The 15093-nt window shown below is 43.1% G+C and overlaps 1 protein-coding gene across 4 annotated transcripts in view; it reads left to right on the top strand.

The window, feature by feature from the left end:
• Positions 1–15093, top strand: part of rabgap1l (RAB GTPase activating protein 1-like) — a 462369-nt gene that overhangs the window by 104193 nt on the left and 343083 nt on the right. For all 4 annotated transcript variants that reach the window (XM_080196010.1, XM_080196008.1, XM_080196011.1 and 1 more), the window contains 2 exons: positions 3762–3828; positions 10019–10121. In XM_080196010.1, coding sequence (XP_080052136.1) covers positions 3762–3828; positions 10019–10121 — 170 coding nt within the window. The remainder of the gene's footprint in view (positions 1–3761; positions 3829–10018; positions 10122–15093) is intronic.

Here is a 15093-nt window from a genome sequence, read left to right as displayed (position 1 = left end):
GTTACGAAGTGAATTTTTTACACAGTGTTGGGTGCCGGGAACTCATTGCCAGGGAGGTAGTGGAAGTGGATACAGTAGTGACTTTTAAGGGGCGTCTTGGCAAGTACATGAATGAGATGGCAGTAGAGGGATATGATGGCTGGAAGTGTAGGGTGTTTTAGTTAAGTCAGGCAGCATGGTCAGTGCAGGCTTGGAGGGCCGAAGGGTCTGTTCGTGTTCTGTAATTTTCTTTGTTCTAGATGAAGTACTTTGAATTTTATAGTGCCATATCATATTCTTAGGATAACTGAAATTGCTACGTATCCAATGAGTTCTGTCTTTTATGCATATATGATAGACATTTTGCACAGAACAAGGTTTTTGAAGTGAGATAAAAGTTCTTGAGTTAGTTGGTACATGCCTTCAGACTTCTGTATCTTTCTCCCAACAGTAGAAGGTAGAAGAGAGTATGTCAGGGGTGCGTGGGGTCCTTAATTATGCTGGCTGCTTTTCCAAAGCAGCGGGAAGCGTAGACAGAGTCAATGGAGGGGAGGCTGGTTTGAAAGGTGGACTGGGCTTCATTCATGACCCTTTGTGGTTTCTTGTGGTCTTGGATAGAGCAGGAACCATACCAAGCTGTGATACAAACAGAAAGAATGCTTTCTGTGGTGTATCTGTAAATGTTGGTGAGAGTTGTAGCGGACATGCCAAATTTCCTTAGTCTTCTGAGAAAGTAGAGACCTGGTGGGCTTTCTTAACTACAGCGAGGGCATGGGGGAACCAGGTTGTTGGTAATCTGGGCACCTAAAGACTTGAAGCGCTCAACCATTTCTATTTCATCATCATAACCTTCTGTTCCCTTCTCCCTCATATGTTAGTCTAGCTTCTTAAACACATTGATACTGTTCACTTCAATTACTCCCTATAAAAGCTGAGATTTGGTAGCTATTTGCTCCAATGACAATTAGAACAGTGATTTGTGCTAGGGTTCTGCATTTCCTTCAGTTGAAGTCATTCCTTCTTTTACCTTATACATTATAGAGCAATGCTGTGCTGCTTGAATATGGGAAGACATCAGCAAAATGAGCTATGGGACTGAACCATTAGCTCATAAAAGGATTTTCTTTTTGTTTATTCTTTCCTGGGATGTGGGTGTCACTGATAAGGCCAGCTTTTATTGCTCATTCCGAATTGCCCTTGAACTGTGTGGCTACTTCAGAGGGCAGTTGAGAGACAAACCACATTTCTGTGGCTCTGGACTCGCATGTCGGCTAAGTCAGGTAAGGATGACAGATTTCCTTCCCTTAAGGACATTAGTGGGCCAGATGGTTTTGATAGTCACCATTACTGAAACTAGCTTTATATTCCAGATGTACTAATGGGATTTAAATTCCTTCGGCTGCCCTGGTGGGAGTTTGAACTCGTGACCCAAGAATCATAGAGATATACAGTACAGACAAAGGCCTTTTAGCCTATTGCACCTGCGCCGGTCAAAGACATACCACCTAACTATTCTAATTCCCTTTTCTAGCACTTAGCCATAGCCTTGTATCCTTTAGATATGTATCGCAAATGCATATCTGAATACAGGGCCTTTGGATTATGTCACCATACGTTCTTTGGTTGTGGGATCCAGGGAACCCACTGTGGTCATCTGAATGTGGATTAAAGATGGTGAATTTCTACTCTGTATTTTCAGCAGACTCTGTACTTGGCTGCCTATCATTAGGTACCTGCAGTCCTTTCAGACATGATGGTGCTTGTTTCACAGTGTGCTTAAATACTGATCCAGTAATTTGGCAGATCAGATTGCAGCCGCGTCTCATACCATCTGCCTGAGTTGTAGTGGACTGAGTAGAATTTGAGTCAGGAAGGTTGATTATTGCCCAGGCAGTGAAGAGGAAAACCTACATAGATTCCCTGCAGTGCAGAATGAGACCATTCGCCCTATCGAGTCTGCACCAACCACAACCCCATCCAGGCCCTATCCCCATAATCCCATGCATTTATCCTAGCTAGCCCCCTGACACTGAGGGGCGATTTGGCATGGCCACTCCTCCTAACCTGCACATCTTTGGACTGTGGGAGGAAACTGGAGCACCTAGTGGAAACCCACTCAGACACGGGGAGAATGTGCAAACTCCACACAGTCACCCAAGCCAGGAATCAAAACAGAGTCCCTGGTGCTGTGAGGCAGCAGTGCTAACCACTGTATCACCATGCCCCCCCTGATTTATCACCTCAACAACTATCCATATTTGAAATAAGTAGACATTTCCCGCCTAAGTGGCTCAGCTTTAGAAGTTAGATTGTGACCCCCTCGTTCTGGAATAATATGTAGATTCTTTCTTTAAGCTCTCTGAAATCTATTTGTCATTATAAACATGTCAGTCAGGACCTTCTGTACTTAAGGATAAACCAGCCTATCCTAGGCAAACCCTCAAAATGTAGCTGCTACATTATGTAACCATTATGTAGTGGTTGGTGCAGACTCAATGGGCTGAATGGCCTCTTTCTGCACCGTAGGATTCTATGATTCTCTGACCATGGACATCATTTTGGTGAATCTGCAAGGACATCATATCATCCCTGAGGGACAGTGCCTGCAGTCCTCTAGATGTTATCTCATCATCTGACATATAATTGGGCCATGTGACCTTGGGTATTGCAGCCTTTCTAATTACAGTCGTAAATACTTCAACTTCTCAGTGCTTGATAAAGGAATTGCCTGTATGTCTTGAACTGTGAATAAGTGACTTAATTTATCTGAACTCAAGTAACTTCCCGTCATCAGACTCTCTCAAAATATGCTTGACTGGGAGCATTTGTATGTTAGCAACTTAATAAATGAACAAGCTCCCAAAAGGAAAGCACAAGTTTGAAATCGAATTGTGAGACCATAAGTGCATGCTTCTTCTAAAAAACGGTGGATTGTCTTTGGGCAGCACAGTGGCATAGCGGTTAGTACTGCTGCCTCATAACGCCAGGCTCCTGGGTTCATGGCTTTGGGGAGCTTTCAGTGTGAAGTTTGCATGTTCTCCCCCTGTCTGCGTGGGTTTTCTCCAGGAGCTTTGGTTTCCTCCCACAGTTAGGTGAATTTTCCATGCTAAACGTATGGGATTACGGGAATAGGACAAGGGGAGGGCCTGGATGGAATGTTCTTTTGGACAGTCAATACAGACTTGATGGGCTGGATGGCCGCTTCCTACTCTGTAGTCATTCTGTGATATCTTAAATGCAAGTTGTCTGCGTCATAGAAAGTTAAATTGCCATAGTTATTGTCTTTGGGTTCAGTTATCAGAGGAGAATAACCCACTACCTGTGAGTAAAGCTTGTATTCTACAGACAGAAATTGTCCCCCTACATACACTAGGCACACAAAATTGGTCTATTAATGTTAGTGATGGATGATGTACATTCAATAGGAGACGGTTGTGTTTTATGCTGAGTTACTGAATTCCTATCACTAGGTGACACCCTGGTCAGAGGTGGTTGCAGTTGTGAATGTGGCAAGCTTTATTATAGAGCTGTTTCTGATTTTTGCTGATGGTATAAGCCACAATTTGAAGTAATAAATTAAGTTTTAGCTGATAATAAAGTGGGTTGCGATTCAATCGTTGGAACGATAGGAAACATACTTTATGGTCTAAAGGTAAGGAGTTCACTATTTTGGCATAGATGCAGATTTTGTTGTCCAATTTAATGGACAAAGCATTTAAGCCTCAAGTTTCCTGCTGTGTTTGCAGTGTCATGTGACATTTGCTGTATTTTTCCTTTTTCAGGTGTTTTGGCATGCTCCTGAGTCCAGGCACAAATGTGCGGAATAGTGACATGCACTTGCTTGACATGGTGAGTTTGGTGGAGTGAGTGAACTTTTTAATCTTTAAAATGTGATTAATAGGTGGAAGTGTAAAGGGGATATCTGCAATGGCTGGGCAAGGCTTATACACTAACCGAATGGGCTCCCTGTTTAAAACCATAAGAAATAGGAACAGGAGTAGGCTCTTCAGCCCCTCAAGCTTGCTCCATCATTCAATAGGATTATGGCTAATCTGACATTCCTTCTGTCCGCTGTCCTGCTCTTTCCTATAACCCTTGATTCCCTTACTGGTTAAAAATCTATTTATCTAGCCTTAATGTTCCCTGTGGAAAGGAGTTCCGTCACAACCTTAAATTGGCGCCCCTTTATTCTGAGACTCTGCCCTTTGGTCCTAGACCCTCCCATGAGGGGAAACATTCTCTCAGCATTTACCTGTCAAGCCGCTTAAGAATCCTATGTGTTTCAATGGGACCACCTCTCATTCTTCTAGATTCCAATTTGTAGAGTCCTAACCTGTTTAACCTTTCATCTTAAAATAATCCCTCCATACCTGGGATCACCCTAATGAACCTTCTCTAAATTGCTTCCAAGTAAATAATATCTTTCCTTAAATAAGGGAACCAAAATTGCTCTCAATTCTCCAGATGTGGTCCCACCTGTACCTTTCACAGTTGTTGTAAGACTTTCTTACTTTATACTCCACCCCCCTTGAAATCAGGGCCGACGTTCCATTAGCCTTCCTGATTACCTGCTGTACCTGTGTGCTACCTTTGTGTTTTGTGCACAAGTAGCCCCAAGTCCCTTTGTGTTGAGGCTGTCTACAGATTTTATCAATTTAAATAATATCCTGTTGTTTTGTTCTCCCTTTCGAATAGAACAACTTCACATCTTCCCACATTATACTTTTTTTCCCACTTAACCTATCAATATCTTTTTGTAAACTGTTTGTATCCCTCTCAACTATTTTTGTGTCATCTGCAAATTTGGCTTTAGTACATTGACTCTTTTCCTTCAAATCGGGGCGGCACAGTGGTTAGCAGTGTTGCCTCACAGCACCAGGGACCCCAGGTTCAATTCCAGTATTGGGACACTGTGTGGAATTTGCACATTCTCTCGTGGTTGCGTGGGTTGCCTCCGAGTATTCCAGTTTCCTCCCACAGTCCAAAGACGCGCGGGTTAGGTTAACTGGCCGTGCTAAGTTGTCCCTTAGTGTTAGGGGGAATTAGCAGGGTAAATATGAGGATTTACGGAGAGGGGGCCTGGGTGGGACTGTTATCGGTGCATACTGAATGAGTCAAATGGCCTCCTTCTACACTTTAGGGATTCTATGGTTCTAAGTCATTAATATTTATTGTAAACAGCTGTGGTCTTGGCACTAATCCCCATGGAACCCCACTGGTTACAGGTTGCCAACCTGAAAATGAATCCCTTATCCCTACTTGCTGTTTCCTGCCTGTCAGCCAATTTTCTATCCATGCCAAAATTACCACTTCTAACACCATGGTCTCTTACATTATAATTTGTACCTTTTGCGAAATACCTTGTCAAATGCTTATGGAACTCCAAATTCAACACGTCTACTCATTCCCCTCTATCCACTCTGGTTGATGCTTCCCCAAAAGACTCTAATAAATTAGTCAGACACAATTCCCCTTTCATGAAGCCACGCTGACTCTGCTTGATGAGATTATAATTTTCCAAATGTGCTATTATTTCTTTAATTATTGATTCCAACAATAGATGTTAGACTAATTGGCCTACAATTACCTGCTTTTTGCCTCCCTTACTTTTTGAATAGGAGGATCACATTGGCAGCTTTCCAATCCTCCAGTACTTCTCCAGAATCCATGAACTTTTGGAAAATTACAACCAGTACATCCACTATCTCTCTTCCTACTTATTTTAGGATCCTAAAATGCAAGCTATCAAGGCTGGGGGACTTATCTGCCTTTATTCCAATTAGTTTGTCTAATACTACTTCTCTAGTGATGGTGATGGTACTTAATTCCTTCCCCATATCTTTAGTATTAATGGGATGTTTGTAATATCTTCCGCTGTGAAGACTGATGCAAAATATCTATTTAACTCCTCTTCCATTTCCTTGTTCCCCTTAACTGTCTCCCCAGATTCATTTTCTAAGGGCCCTATGTTCATTTTGCCTTCTCTTTTCTTTTGTCTCTTTTTAAAGAAGCACTTAGTATTACCTCACAAGAGGTTACTGCAGAAGGTCAGAGGACATGGAGTTGGGGGTAGGGTGTTAGCGTGGATAGAGGATTGGTTGTCAAATAGGAGGCAGAGAGTGGGGGTCAATGGGTGCTATTCGGATTGGCGGTTGGTGACTAGTGGGGTGCCCCAGGGGTCGGTGCTGGGGCCTCAGCTATTTACCATTTATATAGATGATCTGGAGGAGGGAACCGAGTGTAGGGTGTCGAAATTTGCTGATGACACCAAGATTGGGGGAAAGGCAAATTGTGCGGAGGGTGTGGAGAGTCTGCAGAAGGATCTAGATAGGCTGGGCGAATGGGCCAGGAAATGGCAAATGGAATTTAATGTTGGCAAGTGTGAGGTGGTCCACTTTGGTAGGAAGAATGGTAGGAAGGACTATTACTTACGTGGCGAAAAACTGCAGCAGGCGACGGTGCAGAGGGACCTCGGAGTCCTTGTGCATGAGTCGCAAAAACCCAGCCTGCAGGTGCAGCAGGTGGTCAGGAAGGCGAATGGGATGCTGGCCTTCATAGCGAGGGGGATTGAATATAAAAGTAGGGAGGTCTTGCTGCAGCTGTATAGGGCATTGGTGAGGCCGCAGCTGGAGTACTGTGTGCAGTTTTGGGCGCCGCACCTGCGCAAGGATATTTTGGCCTTGGAGGGAGTGCAGAGGAGGTTTACTAGGCTGATACCGGAGTTGAGGGGGTTGAGCTATGAGGAGAGGCTGAATAAACTAGGCTTGTACTCGTTAGAGTTTAGAAGAATGAGGGGAGATCTCATTGAGACGTATAAGATGATGAATGGGATGGATAGGATAGAGGTGGAAAGACTCTTCCCGCTCAAAAAAGACAGTAGGACTAGGGGGCACAGCCTCAAGATAAAGGGGGGGCAGTTCAGAACGGAGTTGAGGAGGAACTTCTTCACTCAAAGGGTGGTGAATCTCTGGAATTCTCTGCCCGTTGAAGAGTTGGAGGCTGCCTCGCTAAATATTTTTAAGAAGCGGGTTGATGGGTTTTTGATAAGAGAGGGGATTAAGGGTTATGGGGAGAGGGCGGGAAAGTGGAACTGAGCCACGACAGATCAGCCATGATCTTATTGAATGGCGGGGCAGGCTCGAAGGGCCAGATGGCCTACTCCTGCTCCTATTTCTTATGTTCTTATGTTCTTATGTTATTAGCTTTTATGTTCCTACATTGTGAGATATGGTGATACATACACTGCAGCTTTGATTCGCTGGCAGCATGTCGGAGTTGGAAGTTTGGGGGTACTGATGGAATGATAAATTTATGTTTTATTTATAAACCAAAATGGGTGGGTGCAGAGGGCAAACTGAAGTCAGATCAGCCATAGTCTGATTGAATAGCGGAGCAGATGCGAAGGGCTGAATGGTCTACTCCTGCTCCTAAGTCCTATGTTTCGATTGCTTTTCCTGTGATAACACTTGGAAAATAATGTGCAGTATTGATCTCCAAATTTAAGAAAAGCTATATTTGCAGAGGAGGCAGTACAGCAAAGGTTCATAGACTGTTTTCTGGAAAGAGGTTGTTGTTTTATAATGAGAGGCTGAGTAAATTGGGATTTTACTCTCTGCAGTTGAGAAGAATGAGAGATTATTTCATTGAAATGTACCAGATAATAAAGGGGCTTGACAGATTTAGACATTGGGAGATTATTTCCTCTGGCTAGAGCACGGGCACAGTCTCAGGATAAGGGGCTAGACTGCAATGAGGAGAAATTTTTTCACTCGGAGGTCGGAAATCTTTGGAATTCTCTACTCCAGAGAATTGTGGACACTCTATCGTGATTATGTTTAAGGCTGGGACAGACAGATTTTTGGTTTCTCAAGGAATCAAAGAATGTGATTCTGTAGAAGGATCATTTAAACTCGAAGACTCTGTTTCTCTGATAATAGATGCTGTCAGACCTGCTGAGTTTATCCAGCACTTTCTATTTTTATTTAAGGGAAACAGGGAGTGGGTATGAAAGTGGATTTGAAGTAGAAGTTTGGAACAGGCTTGAGTATGGTCTATTCCTGCTTCCGTTCCTGTGCTTTTATGTTCTTAATTTGACAGTTAATTTGTCCGCATCAAAGTCTCTCAAATGACGATTAGATAGAGGACAAGTTATCCTGTGTTTTGGTGGTGGTGGATGAGGAAAGAATGTCAGCTAGGACACCAAGAAAACCCACTTGTTTTTTTCTAAAGGGATCTTTTCTGATTGTTGCTGCAGCCTTGATTTAACATTTCATCCAAAAGATGGCACCTCTGATAATGTGGCACTCCCTCAGTTTATCCCACTGTTGCTTTAGCCCAGGTTATGTGCTAAGGTCCTGAAATGGGATATTAAGGTCATGGCATCCTGACCCTGAGGTGAGGATGCATTTACTGAACCAAACTGACACTTAATAACTCTTTACTTTTGGGTGTCTGTCATCTGGCTAGTTGAATTATCTGTGTGTTTATTTAAAGATTCACAGCAATTCATCAGAGATGCCAGAAGACAGTATTAGACCAAGCTAGAGTCCCAGGCTAGCCACGTGGACTCCCACCGAATATGGCAAGGTCTGTAAGGCTGCAAAATAAAGGCATGTAGAATTGCCAGCACCAATACATCTCTCCCCAATGAGCTCAACACATTCTATGCCCGTTTTGAGCATGAGCTCAGCGAGTGCGCGTCCTCCATACCGGAAGCCTCAGATGAACCTGTGTCCAAGGTCACCATCGCAGATATCAAAGCGGCCTTCTCAAAAGTCAACCCATGGAAAGCGACTGGCCTGGATGGGGTTCCCGGACGAGCACTGAGGTCCTGCATGGGCCAGCTGGCGGGGGTATTCGTAGACATCTTTAACCTGTCTTTACAACAATCTGAGGTCCTATCTGCTTCAAGAAGATTGCCATCACCTGGTACCAAAGGAAAGCCAGGCAGCGTGCCTTAATGACTATCGTTATCTGATGGTTCTGACATGCATTGTTATGAAGTACTTCAAAAGATTAGTCATGGCGTGAATTAATTCTGGCTCCTCAAGTTGTCTGGATCCACTGCAGTTCGCCTACAGCCACAACCGGTCCACAGCAGAAGCCATCTCCTTGACCCCACATTCAACCCTGGAACACCTAAACAACAAAGGTACCTATGTCAGACTCCTATTTATTGACTACAGCTCAGCCTTCAACACCATTATTCCTATGAAACTCATCTCCAAACTCTGCGGCCTGGGCCTCGACTCCTCCCTCTGTGACTGGATCCTAGACTTCCTAACACACAGACCGCAGTCAGTGAGGATAGACAACAAACCTCCTCCACAATCATCCTCAACAACTAGGTACCACAAGCTGTGTTCTCAGCCCCTTACTATAATCCTTATACACCTATGACTGTGTGGCCAAATTCCCCTCCAACTCAATTTTCTGGTTTGTTGATGACACCGTCATAGTGGGTCAGATCTCAAACAATGACGAGATAGAGAATCTGTTGAACTGTTGCGACGACAATAATGTCTCCCTCAATGTCAACAAAATTGAGATGGTCATCAACTTCAGGAAGCGTAATGGAGGCCATGCCCCTATCTACATCAGTGGGGATGAAGTGGAAATGGTCAAGAGCTTCAAGTTTGTAGTGTCCAGATCACCAGTAACCTGTCCTGATTCCTCCGTGCTGATGCTATGGTTAAGAAAGCCCACCAATGCCTCTCCTTGAGGTGACATACCAACTGACTCAAGAACAGCATCTTCCCTGCTGCTTTCAGACTTTTGAATGGACCTACCTTGCATTAAGATCTTTCTCTACACCCTAGCTATGACTACATTCTGTACTCTCACCTTCTGTATGTACAGTATGCTTTATCTGTGTAGTGTGCGAGAAACAATACTTTTTACTGTATACTAATACATGTGACAACAAATCAGGTCAAAAGCATCTCTTTCGATTGAGCATACCTTCAGAGGTTTAGCAAGGCATTCTTTCATGTAGTAGATATCAACCCTCTTACTGTCTGCTCAATTTGTTTTTACTCAGGAATCCATGGGAAAGAGTGGTGATGGCAAGTCTTACGTAATCACAGGAACTTGGAACCCTAATGGTCCTGCCTTTCAGGCGCTGAATGAGGAAACTCCTAAAGGTTAGAAAGCTACTTGTTATAATCCTTTGTTTTAATGATTTATCACTCAGGATATTGCATGAAAATAAATCCTTTGTCATTCACATCCTGCGTGGTGGCACAGTGTTTGGCACTGCTGCCTCACAGCTCCAGGGACCTGGGTGGACTCCGGCCTTGCGGACTGTCTATGTGGAGTTTGCATGTTCTCCCTGCGTCTGTGTAAGTTTCCTCCATGTGGCCCAGTTTCTTCCCACAGTCCGAAGATGTGCCGGTTAGGTGGATTAGCCATGCTAACTTGCCCCTTAGTGTTTAAAGATGTGCAGGTTAGGTGGATTAGCCATGATAAAATTAGTGGGATTATAAGGTTAGGGCGGAGGTGAGGCCCTGGGTGGGATGCTCTTTTGGGGTGTTGATATAGACTTGAAGGGCCAGATGGTCTCTTCCTGCACTGTAGGGATTCTGTGTTTCTATGTGGGTAGCCACAGTCATATTCTGGGCTGCCCCTGAAATTATTTGTGGAGAAGGTGTGAGGTCCTTGCATTAAGAGTGAGGATCCTGTTGAGTCTAGACTGAAATAACTAGCAAGCAATGCATAAATTTGAGGGTCTCCTTGACCTGAGGATTGTGGATTGGAAACAAATGTTCCAGGTTTAAAAATTAATTGAGTCGTGGCTTGAACTGAAAACGCCCTCAGGAGAGAGAGCACAATGCTCGTGCAATCTCACGTTGGAGGCTCAGCTCCGGCCAGCGGATGCTGTAGAGTTTTAAAAATTGTTTCAAAGAGCTGTTGTGAAATTTGAGTTTAATTATCGTGGCTATTTTTTTTTGTTTGGTTACATTTACGTAAAAGCTTTTGGTCAAATGACAAAAGATAACCTTAAATAAGGCACAGATTTGGCAACAAAAGTCACAAATAACCAGCAGAAACTGCAGAAAGAAAGTAGATGAGGTGGAACAGTAAAAGACTGAAAAGGCAACGCACTATGCTGATGTGCTGGGATAGATTCATTTCCTTTGTTGATGGAGGAAGCATGCAAGTAGACCGGCAGGTGTATCTGTCTAGTGACAGAGGATGTGGTGGTCAGACAAAGATGAACACTCAATGATTGAGGAAGTGGTTGTATTTGGATGAGGATTGTAAAATACCTGGAAGAAATGATGTTTGGTTGAGGCTTTTCTAGTGATAAGGAAGCTAAGAGTGAAGTGAGGTGGATTTTTGTGAAGGAAGGGCACGGTGAGGTGGATATTGGTGTAAGAAGGGCAGAGTTTGCCCTCACGCTGCCCTTCCACAAATTCACCACCCTCTCGAGAAGTATTTCTTCCTCATCCTAGTTTTAAATCTACCGCCTCTCAACCTATACCTGTGACCTCTTGTTCTACATTGCTCCATAAGAGGATTTAATATACATTTACTTTATCAATCCCTTTTAAGATTTTATATACCTCGTTCAAATCCCCTTTTATCCTTCCAAACTCCAGCGAGTACAAGCCCAAACTGTTTAATCTTTCGTTATGTCAGCTCCTTCATCCCTGGAATCAAGCTGGTTAATCTCCTCTGAACTCCCTCTAATGCCACCACCTCTTTTCTCAAATAAGGAGTCCATAACTGGACACACTACCTCAGATGTGGTCTCACCAACACCCTTATCTATCCTACACAGCAACAACACTTCTCTACTTTTATACTCCAGTCCTTCTGCAACTCCCATTTGCTTTTTTTTAATACGTGCTGCACCTGCATAACAATTTTCTGCAATTCATGAATATAGACACCAGATCCCTCTGCCTATTTAGGTAATAGTTTGCCATTATACTTTTTTCTACCAAAATAGATAATCTCCCACTTATTCACATTAAACTTCATCTGCCAAATTTTGGCCCATTCTCCCAGCCTACCTATATCCATCTGTAGAATCCTTATATCCCCTTTTCTGCCTGATTTCCTGTTATTTTAGTATAATCCACAAATTTTGTTGTGCTGCAGTCCGTCCCTGCTGGAGATTATTTATATAGAGTGTAAACAGTTGTAGTCCAAGGGCTGACCCCTGCAGCACTCTGCTAGTTACATTTCACCAACCAGTGAAGGACCCATTTACCCCAACCCTCTGCTTTCTGTTAGTCAGCCAATCCTCAAACCAATCTTGTACTCTACCCCAAGTCCCCTGCAATCTCACCATCTGGATCCACCTATTATGTGGCACCCTGTCAAAATACTTTCTGGAAGTCTAGATATACTATCCATAGGCTGCCACTATCCAGCTTGCTGGTTACATCCTCAAAGAACTCAAGCAAGTTTGTCAAGCATGACTTTCTCTTCACAAAACCATGCTGACAATGGTGGATTAAGCTTTGTTTTTCCAAATGCTCAGTTATCTCCTCAAGGATTGATTTCAGCAACTTCCCCACTGTAGAGGTCAAGCTAACTGGCCGATAGCTTTCTACTTTTTGTCCCTCTCCCTTTTTGAATAGGGGCGTCACATTAGCATCTTTCCAATCCACTGGGACCTTACCAGAATCCAAGGAATTTTGAAATATCGCAACCAATGCATCTACTGTCTCTGCTGCCACCTCCTTTAATACCCTAGGATGCAGACCATCACGTTCTGGAGACTTATTTATCTTTAATCCCGTTAGTTTATTCAATATCCTCTCTCTGCTGCCATCAGAGTTTTGAATGGACCTACCTCGCATTAAGTAGATCTTTCTCTACAGCCCAGCTATGGCTTTAACACTACATTTTGCGCTCTTTCCTTTCCTTCTCTATGAATGGTATGCTTTGTCTATATAACATACAAGAAACAATATTTCTCACTGATACATGTGACAATAATAAATCAAATCAAGTTATTGCACTGAGTTACTCTACGTTAATTACAGTTTTAAGAAAATCTTCATTATTCTCTACTGTGATTCAGGCAAAATATTGGTTTAGTGTCTCTGCCATCTCTGTGTTCCCCATTATTACCTCACCAGCATTGTCCTCTAAAGGGCTAACATTTACTTTTAGCTATTCTTTTCCTCTTTATATTCTTGAAGAAGCTTTTGGGTTCTGTGTTTATGTTTTCTGCTAGTTTCCTTTTGTATTTCATCTTGGCTGCTTTGATTCTATTTTAGGTAGCCTTTTCCCAACTTTCAGCTTGTCGCTTGCTTTTGCAGTTTGACATGTCCTAGTTTTTGTGTTTATGTCCCTTTCACTTCCTTGTTTAGCCATGGAATGTTTTTCTTCCTTTTGTAAATCCTCTTTCTCTCAGGAATATACTTTAATTGAGAGATATTCAATATCTCCTTGAACATCTGTCATTGTTCCTTAACTATCATGCCCTCAATTATTTGTGCCAAGTTCATTTGGCCAATTCTTTCCTCAGGCCTTTTAATTATCCCTGCTCCACACTGTCTTCTCTCGCTCAATCTGAATCTGAAATTCTAGCATGCTGTGATCACTCTTTCCAAGAAGATCTTTGACAGCAAGACAACTTATCAACCCTTCTTCATTACATAATACTAAATCTAAAATAGCCTGCTCCCTGGTTGATTTCGTAACATATTGCTGGAAGAAACAATCCCTCATACACTCTGTGAAATCTTCCTCGAGGCTACCCTGGCCAGTTTGATTAATCCAGTCAATATGCATGTTAAAATAACCCATGATTACCATTGTGTCCTTCTCACAAGCCCTTATTATTTCTTGGTTTATACCATGCCCCATTTTGGAAGTATTACTTGGTGGCCTGTAAATTACTCCTATCAAGTTGTTTACTCCTTTGTTTTTATTACCACTCAGTTGATTCAACATGTTGGTCCTTAGTTGGCCAATATTATTTCTTAATACAGCCTTGATGTCATCTTTAACCAATAAAACAATTTGATGATGTTGAAATGCAAAAAATGGAAGTGATGCTACAGTTTTATAAGAATTCTGTTTAGAATAGTGCACTCAGTTACTGGCACGTACCTCAGGAAGGTGATACTGACTTTTGTTGGGTTGCAGTATAGATTCATGGGACTCAACAGAGGTGAAAAGGGTTAAATAATGAGGGCAGACTAGACAGACTTAGAATCATAGAATCCTACAGTGCAGGAGGAGGCCATTTAGCCCATCGAGTCTGCACCGACCTCAATCCCACCCAGGCCCTATCCTATAACCCCATGCATTTACCCTAGCTAGTTCCTCCTGACACTGAGGGACAATTTTGCATGGCCGATCCACCTAACCCGCACAGTTTGGACTAGGAGGAAACTGGAGCACCCAGAGGAAACCCACGCAGACACAGGCAGAATGTGCAGACTCTGCACAGACAGTGACCTAAGCTGGGAATCGAACTCGGGTCCCTGGTGCTGTGAGGCAGCAGTGCTAACCACTGTGCCGGCCTTCAGGAGCAAGGCTGTCTTACTTCAACTTTACAGGGCCTTGGTAAGAAAAGTCCTAAAGTCACTAATGTTCAGCTTTTCTAGATAGAAGCTGAAAATGCTGCAGGTCTGATGACTCTCTTTTGTTCACTGAATAAAATGTCAAGGTTTTATATTTCTAGCAATGAATTCACAGTAACCTACGACTTGCAATAGTAGGTTTCTTGTTTCAAGCTGGTTTCTGTCAGGTGGTAGTCAAGAAGCGGAGATGCCGCTGTTGGACTGGGGTAAACACAGTAAGAAGTCTCTCAACACCAGATTTGGGGCAAACCCTGAAAGCTAGTGGCGTTTACTACCAAATAAACTTGTTGGACTTTAACCTGGTGTTGTGAGACTTCTTATTCTGTCAGGTGGCTAGGGTAACGGTGTTCCCAATGTCGACACAAATGGTTCCTGATGATGTGAGCATTGCCACTCAGTGGGGTTTAAATCTGTTATTTACATCTCCTTGCAATAGAATCGTTTTTCTTCACACCCATTCTGCAGAATTTCTTCCTGTAGCTACTGAGATTGTGTGGATCATAGTGCATCAGTTTCTGTAGGTAGTTGGACAGTTTAAGTTCAAGGAGCGATATGTTGCGTTTTT

This window comes from Carcharhinus amblyrhynchos, chromosome 9 (assembly GCF_965287045.1).
Source record: "Carcharhinus amblyrhynchos chromosome 9, sCarAmb.v2.hapA, whole genome shotgun sequence".
In the NCBI taxonomy this organism is placed as follows: domain Eukaryota; kingdom Metazoa; phylum Chordata; class Chondrichthyes; order Carcharhiniformes; family Carcharhinidae; genus Carcharhinus; species Carcharhinus amblyrhynchos.
Note: the sequence above shows the minus strand (reverse complement) of the source record. Positions and strands in the feature narration are given on the sequence as shown.